The sequence below is a fragment of the Enhydra lutris genome, unplaced genomic scaffold, assembly GCF_002288905.1.
Source record: "Enhydra lutris kenyoni isolate GAN:26980312 unplaced genomic scaffold, ASM228890v2 scaffoldscaffold5, whole genome shotgun sequence".
In the NCBI taxonomy this organism is placed as follows: Eukaryota; Metazoa; Chordata; class Mammalia; order Carnivora; family Mustelidae; genus Enhydra; species Enhydra lutris.
In genome coordinates, this window is record NW_019154089.1 from 43,951,714 (window position 1) to 43,974,472 (window position 22,759).

At 36.0% G+C, this 22,759-nt stretch overlaps 1 protein-coding gene across 1 annotated transcript in view; it reads left to right on the forward strand.

The window, feature by feature from the left end:
• The window catches only part of LOC111141115 (fibroblast growth factor 10), an 80,475-nt gene that overhangs the window by 55,713 nt on the left and 2,003 nt on the right, over positions 1-22,759 (forward strand). Inside the window, exon 2 of the mRNA XM_022493457.1 lies at positions 19,599-19,702. Within this exon, the coding sequence (XP_022349165.1) occupies positions 19,599-19,702 (104 nt within the window). The remainder of the gene's footprint in view (positions 1-19,598; positions 19,703-22,759) is intronic.

The window sequence follows — 22,759 nt, forward strand, 5'->3', positions numbered from 1 at the left end:
TAATAGTTATGGCACTGTTTTGCATTCCTTTTAGCATGATGCTAGCATGATTTCTGCTCTTGGTGGTCTTTGGTTATGTGTGTTATAATAGCTTAGCTGGTAACTGTTTCTAATTTTCAGTCCCATGTGGTTTTTTGCATGCAAAATGGGATCAACAACATTGTGTCAGACCCAGAGATACAGAAGGTGATGAAAACTGAGCTGGTAGATCCTCATTCATCTAAGACACTGGCAAGGCTTTACAGAGAAAGGAACCCTAATTGCACATACAACACCCTCAGTACAACTTGCTCACATGTCTTCAAAATGACCTTTTAAAGAATGCTTTAAATGTCAGTGCTTTTTTAGAAAACATTAAACCAAACATGGAAATTGCATGAGAACAATTTCTGGGTCTCTAATTAAAGGCACAAAGCTACATTTTCAATTTCCTCTTCCTTTTTCTCTTATCAATGCAATTATTTAATAAAAACTAAAATCACGTAAAGTTAGTAGACATAAGTGTTGGGATGTGGATGGATATTTATGCAAGCAGTTTCTTAGAGTCTCAGTTACTGGGCAAAGCTCCAAGATTTAAAAAAAAAAAGAATGTGGTGAAACAAAGTCTTAGTGGGGAGACCCCAGAAAGAAAGAAGCTCCAAAATAAGTGCATACACTTTTAAGGAAAGATCTAATCTTGCTTAATTTCTACATTGACAAAAAAAATGTAAATCTAGCTCCCAAATAAATTTTTCAGGGTCCCTTCCCATTCACCCATGTCTCTTTTGACCTTTAGCTATCCTGTATAAATGATGTCATAACCAACAGTAATCATTTTACCAGTCATAACTATTTATAGTGCTACTCACAACATCATTTTTAATGATCAGAATATGAGTGCAAAATATAACTGCTAGGATCAAATCAGTTCTAATAAAAGATCCAAGTAGGGTTTTTCCTATTTTAAACTAAACAGACTGTAATCTTGCAAAAAATGGCAATGTCTAATCAACTGAGCTAATAATCCCTACCCTATAAGCAATTTAAATTGTTTTGATATTTTCCTGAGAGACCAGGTTATATACTATTTCTATAGGGTCTGTGTTTTCCCTACCATAACAACAGTATAATAACCATAAAGAAAAACAGTAGCATTTAATAAACTTTATTTTAGCATTCACATAAAAATGCATATGCAGTTATTTTAGAAGAATATTACCATTTGGACTTGTGCTATCTATTTCATCTGAGAATAGTTTTCCCCCCATTGTATAAAAGAACAGCTCTCAGTTATTGCTAGTAATAGTAGCAGCATACTCATGTTTATATCTCAAATATGTTTTTAATTTTCTGAAGCAGAGGCAAATTGCTGGTGATATCTTAACGTTTAGAGGTAGTTAATGCCAAAAGGCTTGGACCTGATCTTAAACTGAATATTTCCCAGGTGTGTGGTAGGTTGAAAAGTGGAACAACTAACAGAAACCAACTTCCTATTCATGTTAGACCTACTTAGGAGAATTTTAAGTAAGGATTAATTAGACAATGAGACTTTATAAACAGTCAACCTCACAGCTCCCAGAGATAAAAGCTGAGGACCTGCTCAGTTGTAACATAAGCCATATGTTGAGAAAGAGAAGTATCAACTACCACTGTCTCCTTGCACCTTGTTGATAATGTCTTTTTAGTCAACTTTCTTTTGAAAATCCAATACTTTGGGAAATGATGGAAAGCTATTGACTAAAGGATTAAAGAACCTGCCGTTTTTGAGTAAGTGTCAGCTATTGAAGTAGTAAAAATATATGCAAAACATTTAACTCCTGCGAACGAGCTCATAAATATAAAAGGACAGCTTAAGAATGACAAGAGGAAACTGCTATTAATGTGGCTTATCCGAACCCAGCTTTGTACTAGCAGATACCCTGGGGATACTAAGGCTCTAAAAACTCTATGTCTCCGTGGGAAGCCAGGCTGCCTATTACAGGAGGAGGAATTTGGCACAAATCCACAGTTGTTTGTCCAGATTCAGTAGAGACGAAAGATGAACTGGAACAAGACCTTGCCAGTTATCCATTCTGAAGGGCTGGTTTCTTTCGCTCGACAAGACTTTGCCACCTAAAACAGCTGTTTTGTGTTGGAGACTGGATGGTGATTTTGCCAGGACTACTTAGAAGGCCTGAGCCATAGATGTCAAAACGAATGTTTCTGATATTGAGTGTATGCTCATTCTGTGATATTTTTCACTTATCATGTGAATATGGCTGCTGGTTGAGGATGGAGATGTTGATGAAGAAGACAGTGATGTCTGGTTAAAAGCCTATCATCAAAATACACCAACCAACTAGGAAGAGATCTGCTTCAACAAACATAATAAAAACTAGACTTGGTGAAGTCAAAAGAATTCCGTGAGATATACTTATTTGCTAAAAGTAAGAACAAAATCTTCATCTGTAATATCAATTCTTCACATATAGCAACAAGTTATTCTGGATAGGAATCTACTTGAAATAATTTTCCTTATATGGGTTTCTTCTCCTTAAAATTCTTTTCTTTTTAAAGATTTTATTTATTTATTTGACAGACAGAGATCACAAGTGGGCAGAGAGGCAGGCAGAGAGAGAGGAGGAAGCAGGCTCCTTGCTGAGCAGAGAGCCCGATGTAGGGCTTGATCCCAGGACCCGGAGATCATGATGTGAGCCAAAGGCAGAGGCTTTAACCCACTGAGCCACCCAGGCACCCTCTCCTTAAACTTCTTAAAAGTATTTATTAACGTAGGTGAGATTGTCAGTCTATGGTCAGAATTAAGGGAAAAAGTACAGAATCTGTCTGAGAATGTATCTTCCAAAGAAAGTAACTACATATTTTTTCTGCTTCTAATAAGTTTGTCAAAAAAATTGTCTATTAAAAGATCTAGTGTGTCAATACTTCGCTTCAATTTAAAAGTCAAAAATACCTCTGACCTTCCAGCATAGCCAGCTAGCAAGGGCAATTGAAGAAAGGAAACTATCAGGTTCCAGTAAGTCGTACACTCTTCACTCTACAAGGATGCCAGTATTTTTGGAAGAGCTGAATGAAGGTGAAAGAAGATAAAACATGAACACAATGGTGAGGCACAGGCATTTACCAGGATCGTGTGCAGAGCCCTTGAAGTCTGGGAGTGGGAAGACAGCTAAGCAAATGTCTCTGAAGTGCTCTTTTCGGAAATCAAGTTTGTGTAACTGGACAAGACATGTGGCACAAGTCTGTGCAATTAGATCACAAGAGCCTTGTACCACAAACATAATTATTAGCAGCTGTTTTTGTTGAATGGCAGGTTAGAGAAACAATAAAAAGAGGAGTTGATGATGATGAAAGAGGAAGGGCGTGAAATGATGGGACTCTTCTAGGAGCTTTTAAGTCTCCACATAAAGAAAAGACTCTGTCATCCTCTCTGAACTTAAAGTGTTGACTGAGAAAGCAAAGAGGGATGAGAAGGCTGTTTGTAGGCTAGAGGAATAAAGATAGGATCTCCCACCATGTCAGAAAGCTGTTAAGCACTCAAGGTGAAAACATCCCTCAGGGTTTTAGAGTCAACAAGGACCTGTTTATATTTGGACATTTGCAGCAGGCTTCATTGCCTTAACATCCTTGACCAAGTTTCTGAAGCAAAGGACATCCAGGGTGTGGACTGAGATACTAGGCTTTATGGTTAGGGGACTTTTTTTTTAAAGCTTTTCAAACACGTTCTTAGGACTGCACACTTATGTAAGGAGAGAGAATAAAGTGGTCCTTTTGTTGTGGTTGAAACAAGTGGAATATAGTAGGAAACGACTGGGCAGAATAATTCTGCACTTAGGGTTGCGACTTCATTTTTTTCTTTCACTTCTGATACCATGCAAGTCACAGGGGTTCTTTTTATGCTTGGTAGGTGGTTTTACACAGTAAACATGAAATTTTTTTTAAATTTTATTTATTTATTTGACAAAGAGAGACACAGAGAGAGAGGGAACACAAGCAGGGGGAGTGGGAGAGGAAGAAGTAGGCTTCCTGCTGAGCAGGGAGTCCAATGCAGGGCTCCATCCCAGGACCCTGGGATCATGACTTGAGCCGAAAGAAGATGCTTAATGACTGAGCCACCTGGGCGCCCCAACATGTAATATTTTTAAAATATTTTCATAGGGTAATATTTGGTAATCAGTCTCTTGAGGTAACAACTCATTACTTTTGAGTTGAATATATATATGCACAAGATGAATGTGAGGGACCAGTCCGTTAGAGACCGTGCTGAGAATGGGAAACAAACTGGGGCAGTGAAGCGGGGACACTCTGCATTCCTGTCTGCCCTGGAAGGTGAACATGAACTGGCTTTGGATTTTACCTGAGTACTCAGAGTTGCACTGGCACCCTCAAAATAAGAAGGAATCCCTGCCAATAGCTTTCCCTCCTTTCCACTTTCCAGAGGAAAATAAGTTTGCCAAAGTTGCAACAGGTACTTTACACATGAATTTATGGAGATAAATTAACTAATTTGTTCCATGATTATCTACTGGGCATCTGCCGGGCAGGGTGCTGATAGTACAGATGTGGCCCACAGGGAAAAACAGAAGAGTCATGCTTTCAATAAATAAACTCAGGGCAAATGGAGACTCTTCCTACCTCTGGCCAACTTCACTCTCCTCATTCTTCACCATAGTTCTCACTCCTGCCAAATGATCCCAGATCAGAGTTTTGAAAGAATCTGAAATCTGCATACTGAATATTTCTCCTTGATAAGAAAATTAGTCCAGTTCTTTTATCAATGCATCAAGAATTAAGTTCAGCTACAGAGTAGTGGTAACCTATCCATAAATAAAAATTGCTTAATAGAGTTCCATTCCTGAGCCCCATTTCCATGCTACCATAGTTTAGTAAAGCTTTGTGAGCTTTTTCAGGGCATGTCTATTTTTATTTATTTGATTAATTTTCTTAGTGTTTACAATTGTATTTTAACTGGTCTGTTTGTATAAGACAGATGTGCATATTTCTATTCATCTATCTATTTAATAACACTGACCAAGAAATGTAGACTGTATAATGGGTTCTGAATTTCTGGGTCTGTTTTGGTAAAATGTGGAGATTTTAAATATATCTCCTTCTAAAATTAAATTATGACACTAGATTTGAAATCTCTTTGGACATCATTTGTAAAGCTTCTTATATGAAAACAAACAGGGTTTACTTTGAATCTTACCCAAGAATAATCTACACTGAAATATTTCAGTCTGTAGTAAATTAAATTATGTTACAGTCAGAGTTTTCTTTTGGTCATCTAGAATTAGTAGGAGAGGAGGAAACATTTACAATAGGAATTGAATAGTGTGAAACTACTTAATGTTACTTGTTCTTCATAGATGTTTCAGTTAATTTACTAACCTCACTTGCTAAAAAGCCAACCACTTTACCTAGAATTGTATTTTGCCATTTTCATGGCAATCTGACAAATTATTTTCAAATTTCTAGCTTCCATTTTTCCCTATGCCATATCTATGCACCAAAATTTTAATCACCATAAATTATTAAAAATTATCTTATTGCAGTTGAATTTAATAATTATTTGACAATACTGTATAAACTAGTCTGAACTGAGCAAGTCAATTCAAATTCTTTCTTAAAATTGATTTTTGAATCGAATAATATTAATTGAGTCTTCTGGGGAAATGTTTTCAGATTTTGATAAATTAACATAAATGGAAACATTTCTTCAAAACATAATATTGTGGCATTTTTTCTGGCATAACTGAGGTATGCTACAAAGAAGTTTAAGATCACTTTTCTTTGAATACTATTTTCCCCCAAATTTTTAACGGTTTTAACAATTTCTTTACTTGAAAGAGCAAAGTGAAACATTTGCAGTTTGCATGGTTTGGATCAAGTCAGTTCAATCATTTTATTTCTCTCAGTGTTTCTCCTCTGTTAACTTTTAGGTTTTGGTTTTCTGTTTTGTTTTTTTTTCTATAATCTGGATCCTAGAAATAATATATATTTAAGAACTCAAGTATATAGTAGTTGTAACCTATCTTCTAGTCTTAAATATTAAACTTCCAGCATGTTTGATGAGAAAAGTTTACTAAGACTTACACAAAGAAGAGTATAAAATAACACCTGTCTAAAATATGCATATATATTTCTCTACTTAGTTGCCTCTCAGCATTTTTTTTAAGTTCTCCAAAGTGTTGCTGTTGATCATCGGGGACCACCACCTTCATATAATCTTTCTTTATAAGCCACCAGTTTTTATTTTCAAACTTGGATCACATAGCTCATGTTTTCTCTTAAAAGATATGTGCACTTTCTCAAAAGCATACTATTTTATTTTTCTTAAAAGATTTATTTATTTATTTGAGGGATAGGGAGAGAGAAAGCATGAGTGGGAGGGCAGAGGGAGAGGGAGAGAGAGTTCCAAGCAGACTCTGTGCTGACTGTGGAGCTCGATGCAGGACTCAATCTCCTGACCCTGAGATCCCAACCCAGGTGGAAACCAAGAGTTTGTTGCTCAACCCACTGCACCACCCAGATGCCCCAAGAGCATATTATTTTAAACCAAACTAAGAATTGGTTTTTAAATAAGATGTGCTATTGAGATAACTCTTGGTCATCATTCACCATGGGGAAAAAGATATAACGTGCCAAAAATAATTCTTCTTGTCTAATATTTTCTTTGTAGATAGCTATTAACTCAGCATATAATGAAAACAACAAAAATATCAGTAAAGGTTTAAAAATCATACATAGCATTCCATTTCTCATGTATAATGACAAAGAACAATAAAGGATATGCACTGGGTTCTAATATCAATCCTTAGTTGCATCTCACTAGAGAAGGAATAATATCCCCCCATCCTCTGCAATCCCACATGTAGCTAAGGTAACAGTATCTGTCCTTAGAACATCTCCTCTTCTCCCATGTTGCTTTTTTAATGTTGTCTATGCTAGAATGTCAGACTCTTACATGGAATTTTAATCTTTGTTTTTATGCTTTTTCCAAATACCAATTTCAAGTACCAAGAAAACACTTTACATTAATTTCTATGAAAGCATTCCTTCCAATATGCTCTGCAAAAATACTGGTGATGTCCTTTACTTCGTGATCCGAAATGAATGTGTGATGCTGTCTTGTATTTCCAGCCCAACAGATCTGTATTCTTTGCCAGCTGTGTGTTGTGGCAACGGCAGGGCAGTTCTATGGACTCTGGGGATACAGAATCACTTTAACCTTGGTGTATGGCCAAAAAGGGGAAATCTTCAGTCCAGAAGGCCATGAGCTTCCCATCTTGATTAAGCCCCCTTTTCAGCAGAAGCCAGAATTCCTCATCGCCAATATCACAAGTCACAGAAATATATAGTTTCATATATGGCAAATTTTTGGTTTGGCCAGTATATAAAAAACAGGCAAATTGTCTTTCCACACAGTTAGATAACAATATATATACTAATAGTAGTATTTATATTTCTTAGCAATATAATTACCCACTATTTAAGTATTGATGGAAAAAATCTTTGAAAGAGTTACGATGATAATTATAAATTCTTTCATACCACATTGAAAGCTTAGAAAATTTACAATATATGTGTTCAAAGTGAGCCTGAGTTTGAATCCTAAAACTTGTTCTACTTTAAGTATTTTAAACTACTTAGGGATGTTCATGCTTAGCAAATTTGTGAACTCTTCAATGCATCAAGTAAGACTTTTTCTTGCCAGAAACCCAACACCAAGTGTTCTACTGACCCACTTTATTCTTTTCATTAAATTGAGGAGAAAATATAGTCTATATTATATGTAATTATATTAAGGAAATTCATAAAAACTTTAGTAAATGTGGTAGACATTTTATAGGAATGTCTTTAGGCTAAGTATCTGTACTGATATGGTGCTCATTTAGTGAAATATGCCATGAAGTAATTTCTTCAACCCTTTCTGTTGGCTTTTAAGTTTTTCTTCCTTTATAAATAAAACGCAGTGGTCAAGTCCAACTAGAATGAATTATTTCTGGGTAATGAACAAGATAAATTAGTCTATAAAACATTAAGTAGATATGAAATTTTTGCCTGGCTGCCAACAATTTGTAAATGTTTGTAGGAACCTCATGGTGTAGTAGAAAGAACATGGACTATTTCAGTCCTAAGTAATCTTCTAGAGGTAAGCTCCTCAATGGCCCTGGATATCCTAGTATCATCTACTACAGAAGAGAACCAGAGATGAACCAGACAACTGTTAGATTTTACCAAGCTCTTCTCGGACTCTACAGTTTACTAAAACCTAAATTTTTCCTTTTCTCTTTCTTCCTTTTTTAAGATTTTGTTTATTTATTTGACAGGCAGAGATCACAAGTAGGCAGAGAGGCAGGCAGAGTGAGGAGGGAAGCAGGCTCCCCGCGGAGCAGAGAGCCCGATGTGGGGCTTGATCCCAGGACCCTGGAATCATGACCTGAGTCGAAGGCAGAGGCTTTAACCCATTGAGCCACCCAGGTGCCCCCAAACCTAAATTTTTCTTAACCCTTATATGATCTAAACTTTTATCATTAAAAAATATGAGACCAGATTTTCTTATTTAGTAATTTTAGTTGATTTTTGAGGCTTTAAAATCTGTGATTTAAATTAGACTGATCAGAAATTTAGATTGAATATAGAACACTTCTCAAAATAATCTATAATAACTTGGGGGATTTTTTGGGGGGGTGGGGGGTGAGGAAGTATTACAACTGACTTTCCTGCCCACACCTCCTTATCATGGTAGATCTAATTTAGAAACTCAATGGACTTTTACTAGAACTAACACATTTCTAGTGCTATTTTGTATTCTCCATAGATTTTTTTCCAACAGCAAAAACATTGCAGTAACTGTCCCTTACTTTTGCACAGTTAGTATTTAACAGCCTTCCTATACGTAATGCAGACTTTCCTTCTCTCCATGGCTCAAGTGAAGAGACACATGACTCAAGGCCACATGAAGATTCCGTCAGGTTTGTTTCCCCAAATGTGAAACGCAGGAGGCATAATAAGATAGGGCCAAAGTTGGGCGTGGCTAGGATGCCCTGGATAAGGAACGAGGATTTCTAATTTTCTAAACTTATTCCTGAAGAACTGATTTCACTTAAAAAAATGGGGGAAGGAGGGAAAGGCAAAACTCTAAATAGCTTTATGACTTTATATAAAATATATTTTCTGGTTCAGAAATAAGTTGAGTTTTTGGGAAGAAGTAGTTTCAGTATCTACTCTCAGCCTTACCCACGGCCTTCTTACCATTCAAATGAATTGTACTGGGCTTTTCTGACGTTATCTTCAACCTCCTTTTCTAAACTCTTTTGTTTTATGCTATTTCCTACCATCTGTCCCATTGTAAAATGGGATCCAAAGTCAGTTATCCTGGGTCACAACAAACGACTCAAACATGTAAGCATTTTGTTGTAAGCAGCGTGTTTGTTTTCCAGTTGCTGGTGGTTGAGAATAACGGATATGATTCCCATTTCTAGGGGCACACAAGCTTTTCTAAGTCTTTACTTCATGCAAAGTTAGCCATACAATCTTTTCTCACTTTGCAAGTTAGTTAAATTTATATCAACACTTACTGTGGACAATTCTCAAAGATTCCAAATAAATTCTCATCCTTACAAACATTTAAACTATGTCTTGTCTTTGGGCATGCAACCCTGAACACACCCGATCTCATCTAATCTATGTCTCACTGTGAATATATCCTAAAAACACAGAAGGTAACGTTTGAAAACATGGCACTATTAAAATGTTGATAACTGGGGCGCCTGGGTGGCTTAGTGGGTTAAGCCTCTGCCTTCAGCTCAGGTCGTGATCCCAGGGTCCAGGAATCAAGCCCCACATCGGGCTCTCTGCTCAGCAGGGAATCTGCTTCCTCCTCTCTCTCTGCCTGCCTTTCTGCCTATTTGTGATCTCTCTCTGTCAAATAAATAAATATTTTTTTAAAAGTTGATAACTAATTATTTCTTGAAATAATTCAAAGAAGTGGACAAAAGACAATCTCTGGAGAGGGCAAAAAATAGAAATTGTCACATTTATGAAATCTATTTAGTAGAGAGACACATTAAATGACCATCTGCAAACATTTGTTGACTACTGATCAACATGGAAGACTCCAGCATCACATCTCATTTGCAATTAAAATGTAGTATGGTATTAATCTTTAACACACTTTGACAATTAATTTACAACTGGGACTATTTACAACTGGGACTATCAGAAGTAGCTTCTGATACTTTTCATGGTAGGTCACTGACAATGGTTAAATTACAATACTGGTCAATTAAATATAGCCTTAAATTGAGGAATGTTTTAGAATCTACCACTATATTCCTCAGTAAGACCAAGCTAATGACTGCATTTATCTTTGAAGCACCAGTTGAAAATGTAAAAGGTCACTGATCTTTAGCAAATTGAGAAAAATACCTATCTTCTTATATAGAGATGGTAAGAATTTTCCACTAACATAGGTCCTGTTTCTGTCTGCAATTCTAAATGAATGTCAAGGGTATCCGAAAGAATTATGGATGATGGAGAAACTAAATGTCTCTGTTGCATTATGCTGAAAGGGAATCTGAAGTCTAAAACAGTTCAAGGTGGGCCAAGATTAATGATTAGCCCACTGCAGTGTCCTCTTTTTAAAAGTGGTGAGATCATTCTAGAACAAGTATATGCATTGAACTCTGGGTGGAAAATATGGGATCAAGTGAATCCCTACTGATTTGTAGCAATTTCATGGCCATCAGTGTAACTTCAAAGGGGCCACATGGTCCCTCAATTTTTTAGAGTGTTGACACCATTAGCCCTCTGAAAACGCATGTAAAATACTTAAGGGAGTAAATGAAGGCACTTAAGTTTCAACCAACATTTGCACACCCTTAGTGAGGGGAAGAAAACAAAGATTATGGTAATCTTATTGCAAATCTTAAAAAAAAAAAAAAAAACGGTCTCTAGACAAAAATGAAGTGCATTTGTACACAAATTCCAAATCCACATAATTCTAGTTAGGCAGATGCTGAGTCCCACACCTCTCAAAAATACACAAAAGAAAAACCTAGCACTTCCTTTCCACATTCTTTAAAATTTTTTCATTGATATTAAGCTGCTGTCATTTTTTGTGTCTATTCCTGTTTGTGGATCTGCTTCTCTGCACATGTTTCTGTCAATGCTTTTTCCTATCAAAGGCTTTCTCTGTCTCTGAATCATAGTGTATAGAACACTGTGTGGTCCTTGGACCAGCAGAATCAGCATTTCCTGGGAAATGGTAGAAATTCAAATTCTTTAGCCCCACCCCAGATCTACTAAATCAAAAATCTCAACAATCTGTATTTAAACAAACTTTCCAGATGATTGTAATGCAGGCTCAAGTTTGAGAACCACTGGTATGAAAAACTGGCTGACACCCCACCATCCTGATTCAGCAGACAGTAAATACCTATTGAATACCCACTGCTCCAGATTCTATGCAATCCTGTGAGCTGTAGGCAATTAGCCCCAATTTGCAAATAAGGAAACCAAGATTCAGGAATTATAAATGACCTATTCAAGGTCACACAGTTGGTTAAGTAACAAAGCTGACATGTTAAGTTCTTTTGCTCTTTTAGGGATATTTCCTTATTGTTTACACCTAAACCTCTCCATTAATTTTGTCACATAAAATATGACTTTGATGTTCCCTTTAAAAATTGGTGTGTGCATATGTGTCTGTGAAGTTATTAGCTACCCTGTGTGTGTGTTTGTGTGCACAGGTGCATGCACAACTATGAGTGAGAGACAGACAGTGGAGGGCAGTGTGGAGAGAAATAGGAAAATAAGTAGATAATACAAAAAATAAAACTAGTGTAACAAATGTTCCTGTCCAGTCACTCTCAATATAGAGCAATCAGATATATTTTGACATTCTTTCAAGACCGTTAACTTAGAGTCTAGGTACACTTTTTGAAATTGTTGAAAGTCAAGCAAATACGTAATCCCGAACAGGTCTGCTTAAACTAAGAGATACTAATATATTTGTTACCCCTGAGCTATGTGCTCTTCTTTCCCAGTCAGTCTTCAAAAATCCATTCTCCTCTTCCTTTTTGCATTCACCACTCATGGACTATTTTGCTGGGCACATGCTAACTATCAATTTGGTGAGAGTCTTCTACTCCATAATCTCTGTGTAATTATTTGAGCTCATGCAAATATCCAGCAAACAAATAGCACCAGATGCTGGTTAAAGGTGATAAGACAAACTACTGCAGGAAGGGAGAGAAACTACAATATTAATTGAAATCAACTCCAACTAAGACAAAGGTGATAGAGGTTTTTAAGGGAGAACAGAGAGGGATTACAGGAAAGTGGAGAAGGTGATTAAAAAAGAGAGAGAGAGAGAGGGAGAGATGAGAGGCTGTGGAAGTGAAATTTACAGAAGGGAGTAGGTAGGGAATTACTGAAAATGGTTTGGGAAGGTGAGTTGGGACAATGTATGATTTGTAAATGGACAGCATTGCATTTTCTTAAGACTCAGCATGGGACCTGAGGTCACCTTTAGGGACACAGCCTTGTGCAGGTGGAAGACAAGCTTAAGTTTGGTCAAGACTCTTAGCATAGTATTCAGGAAGATCCTTTGTGATGTGTGAGAGTTCAGCAGTTCACATAATGTGTTGAGGCCTCAATTAATTTAACTCTGTTTCACATTAAAGAAAAATGAAAGCATTATTTGAAATATTCTTAATTATCATGATAAAAATTATTTAGAAAACTGCTATGTATTTTTTCTGGACATGACCTTATAAACCTAGAATCTATTGGACTTTCTAGATGTAAAGTAGCATTTCACTGTCAAAAACCATGAGTGGAATCAGGTTTTCAACCAATTCAAGGGTTATCAGTGAACTACCAGCTGAAATAATAATTGCTGTGTAGTTTTTTCCACATATGTATTTATGAAGCAAAAGTATACCCCATTAGATCATTTGCAAATTATCATAATTTTTACAACATAAGAAAATTATTACATGTTTTATCACAGATATAAAAGATAAAACTAATGTAGCTTGTTCTAGACATAAACCTAAATATTTTTGTTTCCCCAGAATTCTGCACCATATTTGTGTAGAATGTCACTCTCTGGAATGTAATGGAGAATCTATCAAAAAGAGATTAGGATTTCTACACAAAACCTCATATTCTGTACTCAGAAAAAAACCCGCCGAGTTCTGCCCATAATTTTGACTCAATTCTAACCAGATTTCTTATTAAATCATCAGTTTATTTTAATGGAGGTACTCAGAAGCTCTTTAGAGCATTCTCCTTTCATACCAGAGAAAGTCATTAGAGATAATGTTGAAGTCCATTAGTCATCAAGAAAAGCATTACATTATCAGTAATCTCCATAAATGGACAAAGAAGTGAATGAACTTGGAGATGAAGGTGTCAAATTATTATTTAAATAAATAATGTCTAAGGAGCTGTAAAATTTTAGCCACCTAAAAAATTAATCTATATGGAAATTAAACGCTTTGTGTTAACTAATCAGTATGCTTCTCTAAAATGTTTTTGAAATCTACAAATCAAATGTTTGCTAAAATATGGAGAGGTATTCAAAATAAAATGTTCCTTATCATTGCCTTTTTTATTTTGCTATCCTCAGCTTTATTCAACAAAGCCTGATTTAGTGGAAAGAGAATGGGCCTTAGATCCAAATACCAAATCTACCATACCCTAGGTGAATATATGTTCATCAATTTATTAATTTCTCCAAGGCCCAATTTCAACATGTGTAGAACACAAGGCTTACCAGATATATTTTGTGAGACTCAGGTATGAATATTAAAGTATATGACATATGATAGTCACTCTGTATCATCCTTGATTTTTGTGCTATTACTGTCTTTAAATTCAACTTACCCAAATAGTGCTTTCCTTAACCAAGAATGTTGTCTTAAGACCTCACACTCTAGATAGCCTTTCTGACCCATGTTTTAAAACTCTTTCTCACAATTTTAATAATAGTTGAAGAGACATACATATATTATTTAGAAAATTTAAAGTAGTTTCAGATTTGTAATAACTGCTTATAAACAACAAATACTTATTTTTTGTAATGCAATGAATTTTCCTTTAAAGTATGCTCATTTGGGCATTTCCTTTTACTTTCATTTTCATTTTATTTGGATGTAGACTTATTATCTCAAAGTTTTACAAATTTGACAACACTATCAAAAGAAAAAAAAATCTGGAGGTGCTTGGTTGGCTCAGTTGGTTAAGCTTCTGCCTTCAGCTCAAGTTGTGATCCTGGCGTCCTAGCATCGAGCCCCACATCAGGCTCCCTGCTCAGCTGGGAGTCTGCTTCTCCCTGTCCCTCTGCCCCTCTGCCTGATTGTGCTGTCTCTTTCTCTCTCTCTCAAATAAATAAAATAAAAATCTTTAAAAAAAATTTTTTTAAAAGAAGAAAAATTCTGTATTTAATGAATACTGAATGTTCTTTTACTCAGCCAGTTGCTGGAATAATCACTCATTGATTCATTCAATAAAATAATTCATTCAACAAAAATATATTGAGCACATATTATGAACTATGTATATATACCCTGCTCTAATAAACAGAAGAAGATGACCACTGCAATTGCTATGGATCTTTGAGATAGATACACACTTACAAAGGTATGATCTATGATGATTCTCAAGACCACATTTGAAGCCATTAAGCCCCACACTCCAGAGTATGGCTACAAAATCTCTGAGGTGTAGAGCGTAAATGTGATAACACCTCTGGGGAGTTCCATAGGCTTTTTTATATCAGGATATAATATAATCTATGTGGGACACTTGACAACAATTCATGAGAAAGAGATTTAGTTCAGAGAAGTTAGGATTTGTGTATTACATTATACTAATTATATTTCATCACATTAACTAAAACTATCAAACTACATAGCATGATAATTCTGAGTAAAATATTTAGAACAAAATAATAGGACTGATTCTGAATTCATGAGGCTCTGATTTCTTGAGCTGCTTCCAAGTTTCACAACAGGTTCTGAAAAATACATTCCTCACCCAGGACAGCACTACCACTACTCAATGAAGTACAATCTACACTTTTACTAAGTGGTCCCCATGAAGAACGATTGGTATGGAGAACCAACCATAGCTCAAATAAACACTGAATTCTTTTCCTTCCCCCATACCTATCTTTCTTTACTCCTTCATTTTTCTCTGTATAGACTATTCCTCCCAACTTTTCAAATTCTCACCTACTAAAATCCTACCCCTGAAAGGTTCACCTCGAACATCAACCATCTTCTTCAGGACAACAACTTTACTATTTAAAACCAAGACAATGTATTTTCTCTCTCATGTACCTCTCAGAATATTTTCTTTGTATTGTAATTACTTTAATTATATATGTCCTTATTCTACCCAGTTTTAAAACTTCTTGAAGGTAAGGACTGCGTCTTGTTTGTCTGTATCCTCCACAGTAAGAGTTAACACAAATCCTACATGTTGGTGCTTAATACATTATTTAATTTACTCAAAGAATCTCTAGGATTTCTTTAAATATTCATATTTTATTCATTTAGGAGAGGATGATGGGATTTTGCATTTGTTTTTTACATCTAGCTTTCTCCTGTTTATAACCATTTTATTAAAGTTTTTCTTGCCTTTTACTTTCTCCATGAAAAAAATGTTTCAGGAGAAAGTTAATCACATTGGCCAATAATCTGTTTATTCTAATAGCCCAAAGAGAGAAGTAGTCTTGGATTGCCAGGGAGAAAATGGGTCAGATACTTCTCTTCTGGAGAATGATGAGAAGCATAAACTGGGAAAGAAACTTGTGAATGGCCCTCCTCAGATTAACTACTCAATGATTCATCAAAACAGAACTCATGCCTTGGCAAGCTAAAAGAAAAAATGATTTATGTGAAAATTGTGACTTCTAGGTTATTTCCATTTGCATTTCATCAGTTTGCAAAATCCTCCCCATTACTATGGTGATGATGCATTCTTAACGTAGAATGTGCCATTAACAGGAGCTGATTTATGCCACATCACTTGTAATGTTGATAATCAAACTTTATTATTTAGGATTTCAAATATAACTGAAAACAAACTTTATAGTTTGCTATTATTTACTTAAATAAATTTGCCAAATATTAGATCTTTCTAGTATGTTTTTTAAAGTTACATATTTTTAGATAAAATACTTCCTATATGCCAAAATTCTTAGCATCTGTACAAGATGGTTGCTACCTTAAGTCTTACGTAACTCCCTAACCTCACTTCTTGTGACTTCCTGCCTTTTTCCCTGTTCTCTAGTTGGTAAGTCAAATGTGGTTTTTCTGAAAATACCGCACTGTTGCACCTTATTGTCCTCCCACCTTAATGTCTTCCCACCTTTCTCACCTGGATGCTTCTTATTCAACCTTCAAAACCCAATTCAAGTCTCATCTCCAAATAGTAAGTCTGCCTTGGAGCCCCAGCCAATATGATGAACTACATTTATTTTTGCCCCTTATGTCTTCTATCTTAGCTCTTACTATCACTTAATATGTTCTATCATAATTCTCTGCATATTTGTCTTTTACTCCCAATACGGCGTAGATTTTGCTCAAGGAAAGCCATAACTTGCTTGGCTTTATTTCCCATTTCCTAAAAGAGTGCCGTTCTCCACATAGGTCTTCCTATGTTTTTTAACTGTCCAAAAGCTCTCAAACAGATTTAGATTACCACCTGGTATATTCATCTTTCAAGAGACATCAAAACTGATGTGGTTAAAACTTTATGTAAGTAATAGAATTTCACTACAAGAATATGTCTTCAAATTTAGAAAATATCTGACTTATATGAATGAGAAATACAATTTTTGTTCCCTTCTATTAATAATATAATTTTCAGGTGTAAGTTTCTTCAAGTAATAAAACAATAATTTATAACTTTTTAGATAATTATAGATTTACAAAAATGGTAAGAAATATAGAGAAATCTGTATATCTTTCACTTATTTTCCCCTAGAAGGTCTTCCTTCAATTGGCATTTAATTTTGCATCAAAAATACAAATATAGAATGCTAAGTCATTAGCCCAACAACCATCAAGTAAAATTCTGGTTCTCTTTTTCAAAAATACTTTCATAAGCAAACTTGATCATCCTTACCAAAGAACAGAGAACACTGGAGAGATTCTTTATTTAAAAAAATTGACAAGTCCTCTACACTTGAGCCCCTCAGAAAGTTACTTTCACATTAACAGATGTTTATCATAGAGACAGTCCTTGTTCATTACCACAAAATTATCAGATTATACTTATAGACATACCCAAAAAATTCTTTTCAGAATCTGAAAAAACCTTAAATCATCTAGGTCTTCCCACTTTCTATTTTGAAGCATAGTGAACTTTTTCACACTAGTCTTAACTGGTTGCAGAGTTGGTTAATTGATGGATGAATTCTTTGAATACTGAGTTCCCAATCTGGGCAAAGCAGAAAAACCCAGGGGTTTCCAAACTAAATATGATAAATCATGTGCGGTGCACTCTCAAAAATGATTGGTCAAGGACTGAGGAACATTCGTAACACGTTCTTCCTTTTGTCACCTTCAAAAATCCTGCTTTAATCTTTGCTAAAACCATCCTTCAAACTTTTCATCCTAGCAATTTTTGGTCACAAAAGCATACATAGGGAACAGCTAGCAATTTCCTGACAATGCTTCTTTCTTAGGCAAAATAAATACCAGCCTAAATATTTTGCCCAAGATTTCAACCTCTTGCCTTGCTCTGTGTCTTCTCTCTGTGACATAAAGTATGTTAGATTCCCTTCCCTGATACTTAGACATTTTCCTCTGTGACATGCCTATTAAAGACTGTTATCTCGATGCATCATTTTGTCAGATGGTTTTCCAACAGGATTCCCTTGGGAGAGTGGGAAGGAGTGGGGAGATGTGATAGAGAGGCAAACAGACATGGAGGGCAAAACAGTCTGAAAGCCAAAAGCTCAGGTGTTGGATCCATCATTATTGGCCTGTCACTTTATTTTTTATTTTTTTTAAGATTTTATTTATTTATTTGACAGACAAAGATCACAAGTAGGCAGAGAGGCAGGCAGAGAGTGTTGGGGGGGGGAGCAGGCTCATTGCTGAGCAGAGAGCCCAATATGGGGGTCAATCCCATGACCCTAGGATCATGACCTGAGCCAAAGGCAGATGCTTTAACCCACTGAGCCACCCAGGCACCCCTGGCCTCTGTCACTTTAACATCTTATGTGTGAATTAGACAATCTCATGTCCTGTTTTTCATCTGTAATTAAGAAGAGCAATGCCTTCTTAGAGGACTGTTGTGAAAATTAAATAAACTACAAGAAAGCTTTTTTTTAAAAAATATTTTATTTATTTATTTGACAGGCAGAGATCACAAGTAGGCAGAGAGGCAGGTAGAGAGAGAGAGGGGGAAGCAGGCTCCCTGCTGAGCAGAGAGCCCGATGCGGGGCTTGATCCCAGGACCCTGGGACCATGACCCAAGCTGAAGGCAGAGGCTTTAACCCACTGAGCCACCCAGGCGGCCCCAAGAAAGTATTTTTTTAAATGCAAATAAACAGATGTATTTGTTTGTACCCTAAACGTAAAATATCGAATCCTTTCCCTATAGTTACCTATAGACCTTTCAGAGAAACTTGCTTTTAGACGCACCAACCAAAACATGTGTATTAGGGAAAAAGGTTCTCTTATCTATCAGTTACAAATTCCCTCAGTTTTCAATTCTTTCTAGGGGAAAAAAAAAAAGCCTTTGTAAATGCTGATGGATACCGGATATTCTCCCAACCCAAAGTAGTGATTTTGTTAATTTAAAGACAATGTGGATGTTGGGATTAGTCTTTCTGTATCACAGAATGTCAACACATTTTCCAAAACTGAATTTATCAGTTAAATGTAGCCAAGAGATTTAGTTTATCTAAGTGTCCTACAAAGCAGAAATAGTTTACCACTGTTTTTACAGATTGAGGCAAATCTGACATATTATTGACATATGCTATGGATTTAATTTAATACCATAGTACAGATGTGTGCTCTGATAAGTTTTTGTGAAATCTAGGCTAAGATAGAGTTGTTTCAATATTTATGGGGTTGAAAATGCAGAGTTAGCAAAGGAAGCATTTTAATTAAAACAATATTTTTCCTTATATGTTCAGAGTAAAATATAAGGGAATTCTTTTAAAGACTTATTACCTGTTTCAATATAGTTGTTGGGTTTTTAGGCACACCAAAAGAGATTTGGGTTTTTTTCCAATTTTTAATTTTTAAAAAATTTTTTTAAAGATTTATTTATTTGAGAGAGAGAAAAAAACACATGGGGGGAGGAAAGGGGCAGAGGGAGAAGAGAAAGAGAATCTCAAGCAGACTCCCTACTGAGTACAGAGCCTGAAACAGGGCTCGATCTCACCACCCTGAGATCATGACCTGAGTGGAAATCAAGAGTCGTTTGCTTAACTGACTGAGCCATCCAGGTGCCCCCAGTTTTTTAAATCTACTAATTTTAGAACTATCATAAATTAAAACTTAATAGTTCTGATTTTTTCTTTCACCTAAATGTATGTGACCCCTTAAGTTTATCTTTTTTTTTTTAATTGTATGTTTTAGGTATCCTAGAGATAACTTCAGTGGAAATCGGAGTCGTTGCCGTCAAAGCCATTAACAGCAACTATTATTTAGCCATGAACAAGAAGGGGAAACTCTATGGCTCAGTAAGTATTCTGCCTTAGTTTTCCAAGTCCACTGCAGTAAATCATTACCACAGTTTTGGAATGTTTCCCTCAGACATTGAAGAGTTCTGTTATCATTCTATTGCTAGTGAATAGAGCCACGGCAGGCTGGTCACCAGAGTTTCGAGGGCTGGCAAAGCAGCTCTTGCAATTCTGTAATTTCCTCTGTCGTTCACCCATCAGTCTACCACACAGGCTGTTGCTGGCATTCGTCAGTCAATACTCTGAACTGTTAATGGGTCAGACTCTCACGGAAGCATCTGGTCAGATTGGCACGGGTGCTACAGACAAGTTGGAGAAGAATCTTTGAAAACAAAGATCTTAAGTTGAGTAGGAAACCATACACTGTGTGTGTTTTAAAGCTGAAGATAAAACAGGGGCTTGGTATTTTGTATTCTGCTAAAAGATGAGATGGGGAGACAGATTAAGAAATTCACTATTTGCATGCCTTCAATCAACTCCATAATTTTATTTACCTAGACAGTAGTCATTAATTCCCTGATGTAGCTGGTATCCAGCCCATGATTAGGGTACATACACCTCTGTGTTTCATAGCAAGTATTAAGGAATATCACTTCAAAATGTGTAAGTAACCTTATTTTGTTGATTAGCATAAAAACAATTGCACTGCCTACCCAGAGCCAGTGGCTCCCAAACTCAATCACCAACATTGGGAAGATTAAAACACACTTCTAGATTTTTTTATATATTAAAGCTGTCCCAAGATCTAAGAATTTGCATTTCTAACAAGGTTCCAGGTGTTCCTGATGCAACAATTTGATAACCCAACTTAAGGACCACTGGTCTGATTATAGAATAATCTTGTATTTCATTTGGTCCATTCATAACTGGGGAGTTAGGCACACACACTGTGGCCAGTCCCTTTCTCTAGGATAACTGCCTTTTGCATGGCAGGGCGAGGGAGGTGGTTAAAGGAATTTAAGATTTTTCCATTATGTGCAGTTCTGCTCCTAAGCTTAGAAGAGTAATGGGCCATTTTAAAAAGTGGTACCATTTAGGGGTTCATAGCATAATCACTTTTGAGGCATTTATTATTTATTTTCTTGAATGAACATGACTGAGTCCCTCCTTAATCTAACTATTATAAGAATCACTGGGGAAGGACCAGGTTTATGCTCTTTGCAGAGATACTAAAACACTAAGTCAAAACTTAAGCTTTACAGTAAAGCCAGATACATGAATTTAGATTGAGAGAAAAAAAGGTAAACAATTTTAATTGCAATAAAATATTGAAATAACTTTCAGTTGATGAAGTATACCTCTTTAAAAAGGTAACATCAGAGAGAAATGGAGCATTCTTAAATGAACAGTGTCATAAAAATACTTAATAACCTTTTTCTTCTATCCCAACACACTTCACATACTGTGCCTACGCTTCCTACTGAACTCTAAGATGTATGAGTTGTTTCATCCCATTTCTGTATCTAAAGTAGATACCCATTGCTTTCTATCATAGCACCCCCATGCAGTTATCTGCAATGAGATTTATCAGAAATTCTCTCATGAATGTGCTTATTGTTGACAGTCTTCCCCCAATATATTGTGAACTTAAATTGGACAGGGGCTGCCTTGTCCCACACTATACCCTCAGCACTCAGATCCATCCAGAGCAGACCCCCAAGACCTTTTCTTTTCTTTTGACTTTCATGCTGATGATTCGCCTAAATGCTATAAACACGTAGATCCCTAGGTCCCTCCTCCAGAGATTCTGATAAATTTGAGCTAAGGTGTAAATATTTAAAAAACAACTGAGATTAGGAGTCTGCTAGAGGTGTACCTCACTTTGAGACATTATTCTAGGGGCACCTGGGTGGTTCAGTCAACTGAGCAAATGACTCCTGGCTTCAAGTCAGGTCACAGTCTCAGGGTACTGAGTTCGAGCCTGGCATCAGGCTCTACACTCAGTGGGAATCTTTTTGAGTCTCCCGCACACACGCTCTTGCTTTCTCTTTCAAATAAACAAATCTTAATTGCTCTATAAATTTATTTTGGGGAGAGAAAAAATAAGTATCTACTGCTGCTTTTCTGTACACAGCTCTGCTGCAAATATAAAATCATTTCAAATAACCCCAATTCTCCCAGTCTCTAAACTGCATCCCTTTTATTAGAATGAATATAATTATTCACATAAAAAATCATCTCTGTTTCGAAGCCATATAGGTTTAGACAAACTATGTTTGTGATGGTTCTGATAATGTTCAAAATGATGATCTAGTTCATAGAAACCCAGACACTTAAAAATACAGATATTTAGGAATTGAGAATTTAGTTTAAAAAAAAAATTAAATCCCAAGGTGAGAAAAACTATTTGAACTGCCCAGGAGAAGCCAACTTAAAGATCCCTACAATACCTTTGGTTTGGATCGGGAAACGGAGAACCCGAAGAGCAAAAGCCCCTATTCCTTAGCTTCTTATCTGCTTTAGTGTGGATCTAAGAGAAGAAGGACATTTCTAAAGGCAGAGTTTTGAGATTGGTGGTTACTCTTCATCAGTAATTCAGAGTGAGATACTGGATTTATGGAATGAAGGAAACATGAATTCTTGTCCCAAAGATCCTCTTAAAAACACATGGCCACTTGAAACAAAGCCAAAGGACTATGGCTATCGAGTGGAATTTCCCAGGATCAAAGTCTTAGGTTTATACAATGAAGGTAGTGATAGTCACCGTGTTTGTAATTTCTTTGATATGGTAATTCACAAAGTGAGGAATTCCATGTCCTAGTTTTCAATTACTTCTAGACCTAAGAGTAAATCTATTAAAATTCCAAGTTATGGAAAATTATATATTATCTATAAAATAGAGAAATCTAGTATTTGTAAAATAGGAAGACATACCCCCACCCCTCCCTGGCCTCTTGGTTATCTCGAATGATTATGATTTTGCTGTAAGGTCTGTTTTCTTGTCTATATGGGTATATTTATTATGGATTTATAGGTAAAGTTTGCAAACCTGATAAGCCCAAGTTTTTTCTGTAATTCTGTTTTTCCCATGAGACCCTTAGTCATTACTCGGGAAAA